The 15,601-nt window shown below is 45.8% G+C and overlaps 2 protein-coding genes across 2 annotated transcripts in view; one reads left to right on the top strand and one right to left on the bottom strand.

The window, feature by feature from the left end:
* Window positions 1-4,170: 4,170 nt before the first annotated feature.
* TIMM9 (translocase of inner mitochondrial membrane 9) lies at window positions 4,171-15,504 on the bottom strand. The gene is made up of 4 exons (XM_054069187.1): window positions 15,365-15,504; window positions 10,017-10,085; window positions 9,461-9,556; window positions 4,171-4,705 (listed from the first exon to the last, which is right to left on the bottom strand). The coding sequence occupies exons 2-4, from the start codon at window positions 10,053-10,055 to the stop codon at window positions 4,571-4,573; spliced, it is 270 nt and encodes an 89-aa protein (XP_053925162.1). The 5' UTR covers window positions 10,056-10,085; window positions 15,365-15,504; the 3' UTR covers window positions 4,171-4,570.
* KIAA0586 (KIAA0586 ortholog) overlaps window positions 15,495-15,601 on the top strand; it is a 92,544-nt gene continuing 92,437 nt past the window's right edge. The window contains exon 1 of the mRNA XM_054069186.1: window positions 15,495-15,548. The gene's annotated coding sequence lies outside the window, so the exon portion shown is untranslated. The remainder of the gene's footprint in view (window positions 15,549-15,601) is intronic.

The raw sequence follows: 15,601 nt of genomic DNA, 5'->3' as shown, positions 1-15,601 counted from the left end.
CAGGTTGCTCCAAGCTCCATCCAGCCTGGCCTTGAACACCTCCAGGGATGGGGCAGCCACAACTTCCCTGGGCAACCTGAGCCAGTGCCTCCCCACCCTCACAGGAAAACATTTCTTCCTAAGTTCCATCTAAATCTAAATCTCCCCTCTTTCAGCATAAAACCACTCCCCTCATCCTGTCCCTGCACTCCCTGATCAGGAGCCCCTCCCCAACTTCCCTGTAAACCCTTCCTGTACTCGAAGCTGCTCTAAGGTCTCCCTGGAGCTTTCTCTTCTCCAGGCTGAACAACCCCAACTCTCTCAGCCTGTCCTCATACGGCAGGTGCTCCAGCCCTCTGATCATCTTTGTGGCCTCCTCTGAACTCATTCTAACACATCCGTGTCCTTCCAGTGTCCAGTCCAAGAATGCCGTTTGCGCTGAAGTCACAGCCCCAGTCTGTCTCTGGGCAGTATTTAGCCCACGCTTGCTTACAGACGTTTTCCTGCCTTCCAACAGCGAGCTCAGTAGTTGAAGCTCTCAGCGGGGGGGTTACAGAAATTAGGACTTTGTTCCTATCCTTGTGAGAACTCACAGAAGCTCTATTATAATCTTCCAGATGATTGATCTGATCTCCCTGCCAGTGCTACTGATGTCCGGGGCATTCTGGAGCATGGCTCTCACTTGACCTTTCCTGCTGAAACCTTCTTTTTTTCTGTGGGCTGACTGTAATTGCATGCTTTCTGAGCCTTTTGGTTCAGACACTCATCTTGGCAGGAAGGACATGTGTTCCCGTCTCTGCTGCAGTGAACATCACCTCCGAGTGAGCATCTCTTCACTAGCCCGGCTTCATCGAGCCCGCTTTTGGCAGGCTGTGCTCCTGTTGCCTTCTCTCCCCTCTGGCTCGCTTTTCCCACAGCTTTCTCGGTACTCCTTCCTCAGCAGCACTGTTTTTCACCCTTTGCTCCTCCTTCCACCAGAACTGGTTCCATTCCTGCACCTAACCTGATACACCTCAAGGTGATTCACTTACTCTCCACAAACTTTAACTTAAATAGTATTGCCCTTCACTTAAAATCCAGGGACTGAGCTCTATTCTCATTTCTATTCTCATTTGGACTGTGCACTTCATGCCACGCAAACTTAGAATCATAGAATCGCTTGGTTGGAAAAGACCTTTGAGTCCAACTGTATCTGTTCAGTACTAAACCAGATCCCTGAGCACCTTATCTGCCTGTCTTTTAAACCCCTCCAGGGATGGGGACTTCACCACCTCCCTGGACAGTCTCTGCCAGGACCTGAGAACCCTTTCGGTGAAGACATTTTTCCTCATGTCTAATCCGAACTTCTCCTGGTGCAACTTGAGGCCATTTCCTCTCATCCTATCACTTATCACTTGGGAGAAGCAGCTTGAAGCTATCCAAGAGGATAGATGGAGAATGCTCCAGATGAAGCTGTGTCATGGAGGTCAGAATACTCCACCAGGAGAGAAAACATGTGGCCTGGCCTGCCTTTGCAGCTGTTCCCAGCCTTTGCAGCTGTTCCCAGCCTTCGCAGGGGACACGGATCCAGGCACTGTAGAAAGTCTTCCATCTGTAGTCAAGCATCTCTGAGAACTGAGTACTGAGTTGCTCCAAGGAGGGAAGACCTTGCTCCAAGGAGGGAAGCCCACCAACAAACCATGAGCAAGAGTCACCAACACACATCGTTCTCATGGATCATCCTCAACCCTCAAGTCCCCTTAACAAAATCTTAGAGGGTGCTGTTTTCTAACCAGCGAGATTTGAGCCGAGCCATCAGGACACACATATCCAGGAAGCAAAGGGAAGTCGAGGCTCAGCAAGGCAAGTTAACCTTGTAAGATTCCCTGCTTTCTACACCACCTGGATGCTTTAGTTACAAGGATGCACTTTATTTCCAAGCTAAAGTATATTTGTATCATCTTTCTGAAGAAAGATGTGGGAAGATCGCAATGTTTTTAGGGAAATAGAGCTGGGACAACACTATTTTTTGGTTTTCCAAAAAAGTGAGTCGGGAGCTCCATCATCACCTGCATCTTTGTGCAGTAGCGACTTCAACCTGATGCTTGTACTTCCAGCAACACTACTTGTCCTACCTGTTTTTGTAGTGAGTGTGGGAGAGGCAGCGGAGGTGACATCCAATTAGATTTTAAGAATATGTGTTTTCCCTGGATAACAGTGGGTTAAGGCATCTTTAAAACCGGAGTAAAAGGAAACTGGGGAACCTCATAGTGAGTAATTTATTAACTGAGTCCCTCTGACACTTACTTAACCTTTAGAACAATAAATCTATCTTAACTAATATTTAAACATCTTCCTACCTCCAAATCCCAGAACACAAGAGAAAACTGGGATTATTTTTTTAACCCCTCTCCCTTCAGCCCTAAGGAGCTTCGCTCAGAAGACCTGAACATCTTCCAGTCCCATCACTTAAACTCTTCTGTCCCTTTCCTGAGCAACCCTTCTCTTTGCACGCTAAGACACAATGGAAAATTGGATCATTTCAACTGTGCATTAATTGCAAATGTTTAACAAAACGACTGCTTTAAAGAAAGCCCAAAATCTTTACTATAGATGTAGTATTTCTAATTGGCTGTAACAGTGGCCTAATTATAGTGAACAATCTAGACATTATTAGCCTGTTATTCCTCTGAAAAAACAGGATAGTTTGCTGCCTTATTTGGGCTCTTTCTAGCCTCTACTAATTTAGAGTGAGCTCTTTGCCATCTCCAAGGTAACACGGCATGGGCTACGCAGGGAAGAGCTGTGATAGGGTTGGTACGAAACACACGTAAATGAGACATTTAGAACATACGTATTTTCTTCCAGCGTTGAAAGGCACCTGAACAGATTTCCGTGGAGAGCTGGGGCAGCTGTAAACAGCAGCAAGCAGCGCAGCACAAGCAGCAGGCGTACTGTGCCGTGGGCAGGGCTCGGGAATCCACAGCCTGGGTAGCTGAGAGTTGGAGTAGCAAAGAAAAGACGCAGGCAGGAGATCTTTTTGTCAAACTGCTGCTGGAAATCAAAAGCTGCAGAGAAGGTAACAACAAAAAAGGATGTGGGCAGCCTTCCTGACATTTCTGTTCCTTCTCGCTGTCTTTCTACCCAACAATAGAACGTGGCAGCTCACATGAAATAGCTTTGTTTCAGTCTTCATTGATTGATATCTCAAAAATCAATACAGTAATCCTGATGTTCGGTTGTTTTTGTTACTGTATTTTATCAGTTGCAACTAAAGTAAGATGTGCCCCTTAGCTGTTGTTCTGCTACACCGACAATTTCACTGCAGGGTTTCAGCTACTGAGACTCTTTCAAAGGACTGATGTTTTTCCTAAACCAAAACCACACCACCAGAACAGCTGCTTCCAGAAACTTCCCTCTGCACTCAGCCAGCGGCAAAGAGGACGTAGTTTTGTGCCAACTTTGTCCTTTATGTTGGCATTCACATCTTTAAAGGAGAAAACTTCTCGATGAGGGTGGTGAGACACTACAACAGGTTGCCCAGGGGAATCGTGGATGCCACTCCTGGAGGTGTTGAAGACCAGGCCTTGGGCAGCCTGATCCGGTGGGAGGCGTCCCTGCCCACAGCAGGGGGTTGGAACTGGATGGGCTTTAAGGTCTCTTCCAATCCAAACCATTCTATGATTCTATAAAACAGCCAGCAAGCTCAGCACTTGGAGTGCATCACGCTTGGATCAGCCAAGGGAGATGCGTTTGGAGGAGCCTCTGGATTCCCTGAGGGAAACAGGAAGTCTAGGAGTTGCCTTGGGCACAGGTGCTGTTCATGACACGCTCGTGTCCCTTGTCAGCGACCTGGTGAAGCACGAGGCAAACATAACTGAGGGGTAAACCAACAGAGCATCGCTCCCTGCTTGAACTCATTAGCAACAGCAGTTGTCTGTCCTTTATAACCACCCGTGGCTCCACGCTCTGATCATCAACATCCAGCACTCCAGGAGAGCCAAAATGAGCACGAGGCTCCGTGAGGGTGGCTCAGCAGTTCTTCCCAAATTAGGAGAAATAACACATTCACAAATCCCCAGGTGCTGGAACAAAGTCACTAATTCTGTTACCTATCAGCAACTCTTATCTCTCAGAACTCTGCAGTTGATTGAGATCACAGCAACAAAACAGTGCTGTCAAGCAGTGTCCTAAAAACCTATCATCTGTGGAAAGAACAGACGTGCAAGCATACAGTTCCCATTTATTTTACTCGAATTAAATAAAAAAAGTGTATTTCCTATCTTACACTTTTTTCATCTGACCCTGTCCTAGCAGAAAGGAATTGCAGCCCTCCCACCTCCCCTGAAATTTAAACATCCTGATCTGTCAGTCCTGGAAAAGTTTGTGTCAGCATTACTCCATTGTAGAGCAAACAGGACCTCAGCGACAGACTCCATTGCTGGTCCAGCATGACTTCTTGTTTAACCCTCTATGATTTCCACTGTTCAAGCAGTATCTGGAACTCTCTTCTGAGTTGCCAGACATACATCCTGACAGTAGAAAATCCGAAGTGTGTTCTTGCCCAAAAGACACTGGCACTGCTTGCAAGGTCTGAGCAGAGTGCTCTTGTCTAACGAGGCTGGCTAAGCAGTCCTGCTTTAGCTGCCAGGGCTTCATTCTGCTGAATGTGGTACTCTTGGAACCTCATGGAGATCCTCTGCGTCATCTTTAAATACTTCTGTAGGCAGTGGTCCGAGCACGTCATCTGGAGGAAGAGGGGAACAGAAGGCTTCAAGCAGCAATTAAAGCATTTCCCTAAACAGGACCCAAAATAGAATCATGTACAGGGAAAACCCAGTCAGCACAGGTTTATGAAAGGCAGGTCCCGCCAAACTAACCTGATCTCCTTCTATGACAAGGCGACTCACTTGCTGGTCAAGGGAAAGGCTGTGGATGTAGCGTACCTATATTTCAGTAAAGCCTTTGACACTGTTTCTCACAATATCCTACTTGAGAAATTGGCTTCCCCTGGCCTGGACAGGCGCACAGTCTCCTGGGTGAAAAACTGGTTGGATGGCCAGGCCCAAAGAGCGGTGGTAAATGGAGTTAACTCCAGCTGGAGGGCGGTCACAAGGAGTGTCCCCAGGGCTCAGTGCTGGGTTCAGTTCTGTTCAACATCTTTATCAATGACCTGGATGAGGGGATTGAGTGTGCCCTAAGTTTGTGGATGACACGAAGCTGAGCAGAAATGTCGATCTGCTTGAGGGCAGGGAGGCTCTGCAGAGGGATCTGGACAGGCTGGATCCATGGGCTGAGACCAGCGGGATGAGGTTCAACAAGGCCAACCCATGGCGCGCTGAAGGAAGAGCGGTGGAAAGCTGCCTGGCAGAGGAGGACCTGGGGGTGCTGGTTGACAGTGGTGGAACGTGAGCCAACAGTGGCCCAGGTGGCCAAGAAGGACAACAGCATCCTGGCCTTTATCAGAAATGGTGTGGTCAGCGGGAGCAGGGAAGGGATTGTGCCTCTGTACTTGGTGCTGGGGAGGCTGCACCTTGAATCCTGGGTTCAGTTTTGGGCCCCTCACTACAAGAAGGACATTGAGGGGCTGGAGTGCATCTACAGAAGGGAACGGAACCGGTGAAGGGTCTGGAGAACAAGTCTTATGAGAAGCAGCTGAGGGACCTGGGGTTGTATACCCTGGAGAAAAGGAGACTGAGGGGAGACATTATCACCATCTACAGATCCCCAAAAGGAGGTTGTAGTGAGGTGAGTGTTGGTCTCTTCTCCCAAGTGATCAGTGACAGAACAAGAGGAAATGGCCTCACGTTGTGCCAGGGGAGGTTTAGATGAGACAGCAGTAAAAATTTCTTCACCAAAAGTGTTCTCAGGCACTTAATAGGCTGCCCTGAGAGGAGGTGGAGTCTCCATCGCTGGAGGGATTTAATAAATGGGTAAATGAGGAGCTCAGGGATATAGTTTAGTAGTGGACAGGTACAGTTGGACTTGATGATCTCAAAGGTCTTTTCCAACCAAACGATTCTATGGTTGAAACGATTTGGTGATTACACCTTGCACTCTGTTAAGCCTCAAGATGAGGCCCTCACCGAGCACAGCCTCTCTGTGCAGTGGAAAATGGGCTGCTGAGTTGTTAAGGGGTGTCTGAAATACCTCATAATATTCATTCTTATATGAGAAAGCTTCATGGAGAACATCTCGGGTCTAGGAGATATTACCATTTCATCCTCGGGGTCTTTACATGAAATTATGGTATAGAAAGCATTTTATTTTGCAATAAATACTTAATCTCTTAAATAAGTATCTTCTTTTAATTCTCTTTACAAACATAGACTATTTCTGACAGCCAAATATGGTCTACCGTGTGCTAGCTGAGTTTAGCCTTTTTTGACCTTGTTCCTATCAGCTCTCCCAGTCACCTTGTTCTTGCTGGTTAACCTTCACAAAAGCAGCCAGAGCACCCTCTCAAGTTCTATCAGTCAGCTGGACAGGGAAAGAAATACCAGGGGCCTATTCCATACTTGGTATTAGTTTTTAAATTTAGAAGGGCTTTTTTCTTTCTTTAAGTACAGAGAAAGAGGAGATCTCTGAGCAACAGCTCTACCAATTGGATATTCTGTATCATGGTTCTGAACCTTGCTATCACTGTAGAAATTAACAAATTGAAATAGAAAAGACAGACGATAACTTTGCACCTTTACCAGGAAACCAGAAATTGCCTTGGTTCTGCTCAGGATAAAGAGGTGTGAAAAGCAGAAGGGCTGAAAATGAACAAGACAAAAAAAACCCATGAAGCTCTGCACGCCACCTGCCCTACTCTCTACTTGTCCTGGCATCAGCTACAGCAAAACCTGTTAAGCGGGAATTAAATCTGACTGGGAAACAAATTCTGGAACTACCTCAAGCTGCTTCTCCCAGAGGGCGTGGTGTTTGCAATCAGGTGCCCGGGGAAGTCTGGACTTGCAGCACAGACTCACTGTAGGGAAAGAGGTCAGAAGCTGCTTTTTCAAATGTAGAATCCCAAAGGAGATTCATGGAGGTATTCTTCTTGATTGTTTAACAATAAACTACAACTTTAGAATTCAGAGGGATTCTAGGGTGTAACAAGAAGGGCATCACCAGCAGAAATATAGAAATTATTATCCCACTCTATTCAACACTTGCCAGTTTGCATCTGGAGTCCTCTGTCCAGTTTTCGTCCCCGCTAGACAAAAAAGATGCGGACAGGCTGGAGAAGGTCTGGAGAAAGGCCACAGGGAAACCTTCCATACGATTTAAGGCTGAGAGAGCTTGGTTTGTTCAGCCTTGAGAGGAGATGGCTTAGTGGTGAGACCTTATTCCCATGTACTAGTACATAAAGGGTGTCTGCCAAGAGGATGGAGACTCCCTTTATAGGAAGAGTCACATGGAAAAGACAAGGGATAATGGGCATAAGTTGCTGGGGAGAGGAGAACAGTGAAACATTGGAATAATCTCCCCAGGGAAGTGGTGGATTCAGCTACACTGGACACTTAAGGCTCAGCTTCAAAGGGCACTGGGCCATCTCATTTAAACTATAGATTACCTAAATGATCCCTGAGGTCCCTTCCAAACTGGCATTCTGTGTTTCTGTGATTTCCATGCCAGATCAGACCAGTGTCCTGTTTCTAGCAGGGAAGCAGAGTCAGATGCTTTGTGAAAAAAACCCCATGTTTTTGGATAATTATGGACAAAAGCCCACAAGGAAGTTTCTTCCTGGCCTCCATTGTTAACAGACAGCTCCTGTACCACTGGACATGGCCCCTCTGTGGATCACAGAGGCAAAAAAAAAAAATGCAGATCAGAATCTAAATAATCTTTTAATTCCCCTCCAATGAGAGTTCTTTGGTTTTGGATCTCAGGTCTTTAGTGAAAGAGTAAATGAGCCATTATTCAAAGCAAAAATTCTAGTAACGCTTTGGGTAACAGATGAAAAAAGTGCAATTCTTCACTGGAAATCAGACACCATCCCAGAAAGGTAAAGAGGTCGTGCCACTAACACTTCTGTTAATAATGCTCTTTGTATTGTTCAAGCAACTCAAAATGAGTCAAAGACAGTAACAAGACCTTATCCAGAATAATTCTGACCTCCTGTAGTAAACAAAACCTCCACTAACGCAGACACAGAGCAGACGAGGGAAACAAGGAATCTATCTTGGGAAGCTAACAGAGCTTTGTTTTAGCACAGTGGAACAAAAGCTGAAGAGGGACACAATTTTTGCCTGTGCTGAGGAGTTAAGCTCCAAGGATGCAGAAAAAGCTCAAAAACAATGGTTACTTTAAAACTTGAGCGTTTTATCCCTGCCAGCAGAGTCAAGCAAAGGTTATTGGACTTTTAACCAACAAAATTATAAGATTCTGAAACAGGCTCTCAATGGGAGAGTAGAGCCAAAAACCTGCAACTAATCTTATTGAGTGCTTAATCTTTTTTTGCAGATGACTGTGATGGAGTTCCCTGCAATGCAGAGAAGTGGATTTAACAGCCAGAGCTTTGGAGGTCTATGTTCCTATGATTCACTACAACGCAGGGAACGTGGGCAAGTAAACAAGTGTTTCAGTAGGGTTCCACCTTCAAAGAATGAGATGGAGGCTGGAGGGGGGCAATCTCCATGTCCACAACGATACGACCCATCAGAAGCTGTAGCACAAGAACCTCCACTGATCGCTCAGAGAATGAAACACACAGAATTGCAATGCACAGCCAATGCTCACAGCGAGACAGAGGAGATTCCCTTTGTGTGTACACACTGAAAAGATGACAATAACAAAGCCTCAAGACATCCTAGGCCATAGTTCGTCTGTAACTGATATCTAACACATCAAAAGCGTTTGGCTTGTTTTGTTTGGCTGGTGTCTTTTTATAAAGAAACTGTTAGGATGTGAAGAAGTAATTGTCAGCACCTTTGGACATAATCAGAGAAGCAAAACTACATAACTCGCTTCCTTTCTTACTTGGAAGCTACGTCCCAGACACCTATACTCCACCACAGACTGCTAACTAGCTTTTTAGCTCACTGAAAGGTCAAAACTTTCTAAGATATTTCTGAAATTTGAATGCTACAAGTCTTATGAGAGGTAGCTGAGGGACCTGGGGTTGTTTAGCCTACAGAAAAGGAGGGGAGACCTCATTGCTCTCTACAGCTCCCTTCAAGGAGGTTGTAGTGCTGTGGGTGCTGGTCTACTCTCCCAAGTAACAAGTGATAGGACAAGAGGAAATGGTCTCAAGTTGTTCCATGGAGGGTTTAGATTGGATATTAGGAAAAATGTCTTTACAGAAAGAGTGGTGAAGCATTTGAACAGGCTGCCCAGGGGGTTGGTGGAGTCCCCATCCCTGGAGGGATTTAAAAGATGGGTAAATGACATCCTCAGGGATATGGTTTAGTAGTGGACAGGTGTGGTTGGACTCGATCTCAAAGGTCTTTTCCAATCAAATGATTCTATGATTCCACACCAAAGGGTCATTAAAAGCACAGGAAACATTACCTACCTCTTCTGGTTGAACCTCTCTGCTAGTGAAATCCTTTATGCAATCCAGGAAGCAGTTTTCTGTCAGTTTATTGTATGTTCCCAGAAACTCCTTGAACTACAAACAAAAATTGTCAGAAAATGAGCGTTAAAAAAAATCTACATCAATTCTTCTTACACGCTGCTGCATGGGCCGTCTGGTGACACTAGCACTTAAAGGACAGGTCACTACAAACATCTACTATCAGTCAGAAGATTTCAGCACCAAATGGTGTTGGTACGCAAATCGGACACTATACTGTCTCTGTCGATGGGAAAAGGTTGGATGGGGTTTTGAGCAGCCTGATCCAGTGGGAGGTGTCCCTGCCCATGGCAGGGGGTTGGAAATGGATGATCTTGAAGGTCCCTTCCAACCCAAACCATTCTATGGTTCTATGAAATTTTGGTTGCTATAGAACTAGTCTTAACACAGGTAACTCAAACTTTCTGTCCTTTTCCACACCCTACACCTTTTACTCTACGTGACAAAGTAATATAAGACCTTCAAAGCCTCCACTCATGAAAATGCAGCATCTCACCTGCTTGATCTGATCAGATTCCGATATTTGTCCAGCCATATTCCACTGCCTGTGGTTCACTCACCTATTCTGAAGATAAAAAGAGAATTTCACAAAAATGCATACCTATGAACTGCAACATTTTACAATGGAATGGAATTCTATACTATTCTATTCAAACTTTCCAGCCATTCACTGAAGGAAAGTTATCATTTGAAATATATGCGGTTAAAAGAACATCCAAGATAATTCCAGGCATGAAACCTTCCCCAATCCACCTGTTATTGCTGTCTTATAAACACTTTTTAAGCATCTCAAACCGTTAAAGGGACTTGAAATAAATAAAAAAAAGGTATTTTATAAATGCTTTCAAAATTACAAAGTAAAGCTAGGGCAGGAGTGGGGAGAGAAGCAAGCAATAACACACTCTAGCATTATATTTCCAGTGACTTTAGATGTCATCTGTAAAACCAGTAAAGAAAAAGGCAAGTATGAAACAGTAGCCACTCTGAATAGATGCAGCATAAGCCAGCTTGCATCAGAGAAGACAACGCCTGGTTTCTATATGGCTGCATTCCCGTCAAGCACTTAAACTAGAGAAAACATTCTGTTCATTGAATATAGTGAATTAAGTGCAAGAAAACATAAAAGAATGAGAATGTCCTTAAAGGAAGTGGAACACACAAAGAAAAAGGGAAAAATAAACAGCCATAGTGCCAAGAATTTAAGCAAGCATCCTCAAGGAAAACTCACATTCCTAATCCAACACAGTAAAGGATTCAGGCTTGAAAGCATCCCTGCAGGTTTTCTAGTCTACTGAAAGTTTTTCCCTTAATTTATGTATTATCCAATTCCTATCAGGTGACAATGCAAGCTAGTATTACACACTGACGAGAACAAGATCCTTCAATTTAATTTGCATCAACTTGTGGAAGAAAAATTAGCACTGCTGTGTAATGACTTTGTGAAAAAAAAGTTCATTTAGCCCTTTAGCAAGGGGTACTTATAATTAATCTTGTATTATGTGTTGCCAAATTTTGAGCAAGCCATTCATGTTTTAGAAAACTTAAACTATTCCAGTCTCTCCGCAAGAGGGGAGGGGAGAGGGTAAGCAAGCCTTCCGAACAAGAACAAAATGACATTCATAATTATTTCTACAGCAGAAACAAAACTAAGCAACTAAAAACAGCGTCAGGGAGCTCTCAAGCACTCAGTCTCCCTACACCCCCTCCCGGTAGCAGAGTGCCTCTTACCACAACACACTCTCACTACACTGGGAGTCAGTTCAGGGATGGGAGGTGAAGAGCACACCTTGGATTTAGGATGCAAAGCCCTACAACCAAGAATCCTTGTGGGCAGAGAGGTCACACAGGTTACTTCTACGGAGAACCTACAGGTTGTTGTTGCTCAGAAGCAGCAAAGCGTTACTCAGGTTAATGTAAACCCCTAACTTGTGACAGGAGGAGTGGACAGGACTACCACCTGAGACGACAAGTCATGAACATGAATCACAACTCCACTTGCTCATGTCCCAGCCTGTTAGAAGAAACATCAGTGGCAATTCTATAAAGTCCGCTTAAGTCGATTACTAAAGAGAGTTAAAAGCCACAGAGGCTTTTGTCCTCTCCCAACCACAGAACGCTAAAAGCTTCAACTGTCAGTGTCATTTTCTCACACTCAGCATTGCTTCATTATGCTTGTTGGTAACAAAATCCCATCTTTTGTTCTCCTGTGAACAGTTTGGCAAGCTTTTACTGAACTGCAGTTCCACAAAGCTTTCACACTTGCACTTAGGAAACAGCTCTGTAGTAAATCAGTACAATGGCACTCTCTGATTTCAAGTGTCTGAAGCACTTCTCCCTCTACAGGTGTTTTACACTTTCAACACAGCAGGCAGTGAAATTATACGACTGCTGCAGCTCTTCAGTAGCTCTAAATTACAGGCAGTTGCCTTAACATTGAAAAACGCGTTCCTGCATGTTCCCAGAAATGCATCTATCTGGTTTACTCTTGAAGTTTGTTAGATGCATCATTCCTAGTTTTCTCGTTGTTTGTCCCCTTTCCCTCCAGCCTGCAAAACAAGCAGATAAAAAGTGATGGAAAAGCCCATTACAGGGCTTGGCACCTCGACCACCACACCCCACTTCTCACATAGCTGCTCAAACAACGCCAGCACGTGTCAGGACTAAGCCTGGGCAGCCTGGAGTTCTTTCCTCTGGGCTCATGTGATTTGAAAATTTGACCTTGCCCTTTTGCACACATCTCACTGCAGGAAGCAGCTGTCTCCGAATAAAGCTCTGCAACAAGAAACACGAGGTCTGGATGCACTGGTTCACCAGGAAAGCAGCAACAGCTGGGAAGTCTCCCTTCCTGAAGAGCCCTGGAGCTCTTCCAAATATGTTTTGATGTTCTAAAGAGATGTTCTTTTAAGATAAGCCTCTCGGAGACAAGTCAGCAGTTAAGGATAACTGAAGATTTGGATGTATCGCAGCATATTGCATTTTCCATCCTCTTTCCAAAGATAATATAAAGGCCTTAGCCAGTCAAATCTGTGGAAGCTGTGACAGGAGCTGGAAGCCGTAAGAGGCAAGTGAAGATCTAAGCAAGATGCATCCCAGCTCCCAGCCCTGTTTTAGAATTTGGAAAATGCTTCTAGTATTTCCTTCTGCTGTGGGTGCCACTCTCCCATTGCCATGGAAACAGGGAGTGTTTCCACACTACAGAGTGACAACAGTTTTTAAACAAGTAAAGCTCCTTGACTAAATAAAACCAGTGGTCAGGTTAAGGAGTCCTAACTAGCCTGGGTAAATCATTTATGTGTTTCCACAGCAGAAGGAACAGGAGCCAGAACTATGGTTGGACTTGATGATTCAAGAGGTCTTTTCCAACCTGGTGATTCTACAATTCTATGGAGGTCAGAACTCTTCTAGAACTTCTTATCTGTGGGAATACAGCTTCCTCAGCTGTATCTCCAGACCTTTGGAAGCAGAGGGCTCACAAACACGACTCCTACCTGCTAATAACTGGGGCAGAGCTTTTGATTACTGTATAATAATTGTACAATAATATTGTACAGTCGTACTGCGGGGTGGCTGAAATACCTGCCTTCGCTTCACAGCCTGGAGCACTGACAGGTGAAACATGCAGTGTAAACTACATCAGTGGGGAAAAAACCCTCCTCACTGTAACGAACATCAGCATCTGTTACCTAATCTTGTGTCAAGAAATCCTTTACAATGAAAGCTAAACAAGCCCTGTGTTTTCCCTAACTTTTCTGCTAGGAGTTACATTTCACTGGGGGAAATCCATCACCCTTGTTATCTCTATTCATGATCCCAGCTAGATGTAGGCATGACCTACTCTATACACAGAAAGCTGGAATTTCTTTTAAACCTTCGCTTCCAACTGTGTGCACCACGCAAGTATTTCTGCATGTGCGTAAAAGGGAAAAAGAATAAAAACAACAGGTCAAAAAAACCCACATCAAGATAAAGCAGCCACAGCTTGTAGAGAAAGGGTTTTTTTATCCTTGGGAATTATTAGGCTAGAACCTGATTGACAGCAGATTAAAAAAACCCCTCATTGATGTAAAGAGCTCTTTTACTGAAGCTAATCAAACTAAAAATACATATGTAACCAGCAGGCTGCTGAAGCAATCACGTAAAGTCCAGGGCAAGAGGCAATTTAACACTGAACTCCTGGTGCTGCGTGCCTGAGCAGTCAATCCTCGCTCTTCGCCTTCTCTGAGCGGGCTCAGCCGCCCTCTCTCAGGCTGGTGCTCACAATGTGGTTACACTGAGGTCTCCTCCTTGCTCCGCACGCTGTGGCCAGCATGCAGAGGCGAGGGCTGTCATGAGGTGGATGGGTAGCAAAGCCATACCTGGTGCACAGGTTGCTATTGCTCATGATCTCCGGAGGAAAACAGGTGAATGTTGGAAAAGATCTCCTCAGAGTCGCAGAATGACCTGAGGTGGAGGGGACCCACAAGGATCATTGAGCCCAATTCCTATCCCTACATAAGATTCCTCCCAACTCCAAAGGCGAGTTAATGTGTTAAAGCTGGAACCAGACACCCCGAGAGCTTCTCTGAGCAGGCTGAGCACACACAAAGCTGTCTGTTCTGACAGAAAACACGTATTTTTCCAGGGGGAGCCTCCTGGTTGAGTTAGATTAGGCCCGACTAATACCAGCAACCCAGAAAGATCAAAACCCAAGCTGGAGATAAAACAATTTCACCTGGGTGTGTTGTTTTTTCCCTACCACCCTCAGTTCCACATCCCAAGGGCACCTTGAGGAGTTTGCCTGCCTTGGGAGACCCTCGTTGCGCCCAGGGTTCCTTATCAGGACAAGGTTCTTCACCCAGAGGGTGGTGGAGCACTGGAACAGCTGCCCAAGGAAGCAGTTACAGCCCCAAGCCTGACAATATCCCAGAAGCATTTGGACAATGCCCTCACACACATGGTGTGAATGGCGGGTTTGACGGATGCAGTGACAGGAGTTGAACCTGATGATCCTTGTGGGTCCCTTCCAGCTCAAGTCATTCCACGATTTTATGGTCCTTCATAAAACCCCAAGTGTTTCAAGAGAGGTCAAATAAAATACACTAGCAACAAGATCAGTAGTTTTCATAAATCAAGTTCTCTCTCCTTTTAAAGACAAAGTCAGTTTTGAAAAGTATCCTAGACTTTTGCCAGGACTATCACCCACCTTTTCCAGTAGTTATGGGAATTGCAAATACTTTCTACCAATAACACTTTCCATTCATGGATCAGGCCTTGAGCAGCTTGATCCAGTGGGAGGTGTCCCTGCCCACGGCAGAGGGTGGAACTGGGTGAGATTCAAGGTCCCTTCCAACCCAAACCATTCAGTGATTCATGGATCACAGCTGGGCTCCAGAGCACAGTAAGACACGTTCCAAGAAATGGCATAAAGACTACACAAAGCTTCACAAACACCTCCTTGCACTCTTTTGAGGATTCACCGCTGTGGATGTACATCATAATGCCCAAAAAACCCACAAACCACAGAGTGGTTGTCTTCAAAGATGGATGTACGTATTTTATAATGTACATGTTAATGGCCTAAAAGCATGGTCTCATCAAGCGACTGCCTTCTCACCCCATTCTGGGATTCCCAGGCCCGGCCCGGCCCCGCCAGGCTGAGGGGGACACGGATTCGCGTCCCAGCGAGAAACAGACCGTGGAAAACCCCAAAATGGGGGTGGAAACCCCACAAAATGGGGATGAAATTCCTTATGCCTGACACCTTCCCTGCATTCCCCTCGCCTGCGGGGATGGAAAAGGAGGGCGGGGATGGAAAGGGAGGGATGGAAAAGGAGGGCGGGAAGGCCCCGGGATTCACGCACTCACCGGCTCCGCCGGCGCCGCCGCCGCCACCCCGTGCAGCGCCCGCCCCGCGCTACCGGAACCGCGCCGGCCGCGTGAGAGCGTTTCCTACCGGCCACTATTGAGGGGAGCACCGCGCGCCAGGCGCCAAGGGGAGGTGGTTCCTTCCGGGAGTTGCTACGGGCGCTAAGGGTCGGGCGGGGGGCAGGTAGGTTTCCCTCCGGGCGCTATTGAGGGGTGCACCGCGCCGCGTGCCGGCTG

This window comes from Cuculus canorus, chromosome 5 (genome assembly GCF_017976375.1).
Source record: "Cuculus canorus isolate bCucCan1 chromosome 5, bCucCan1.pri, whole genome shotgun sequence".
In the NCBI taxonomy this organism is placed as follows: domain Eukaryota; kingdom Metazoa; phylum Chordata; class Aves; order Cuculiformes; family Cuculidae; genus Cuculus; species Cuculus canorus.
Note: the sequence above shows the minus strand (reverse complement) of the source record. Positions and strands in the feature narration are given on the sequence as shown.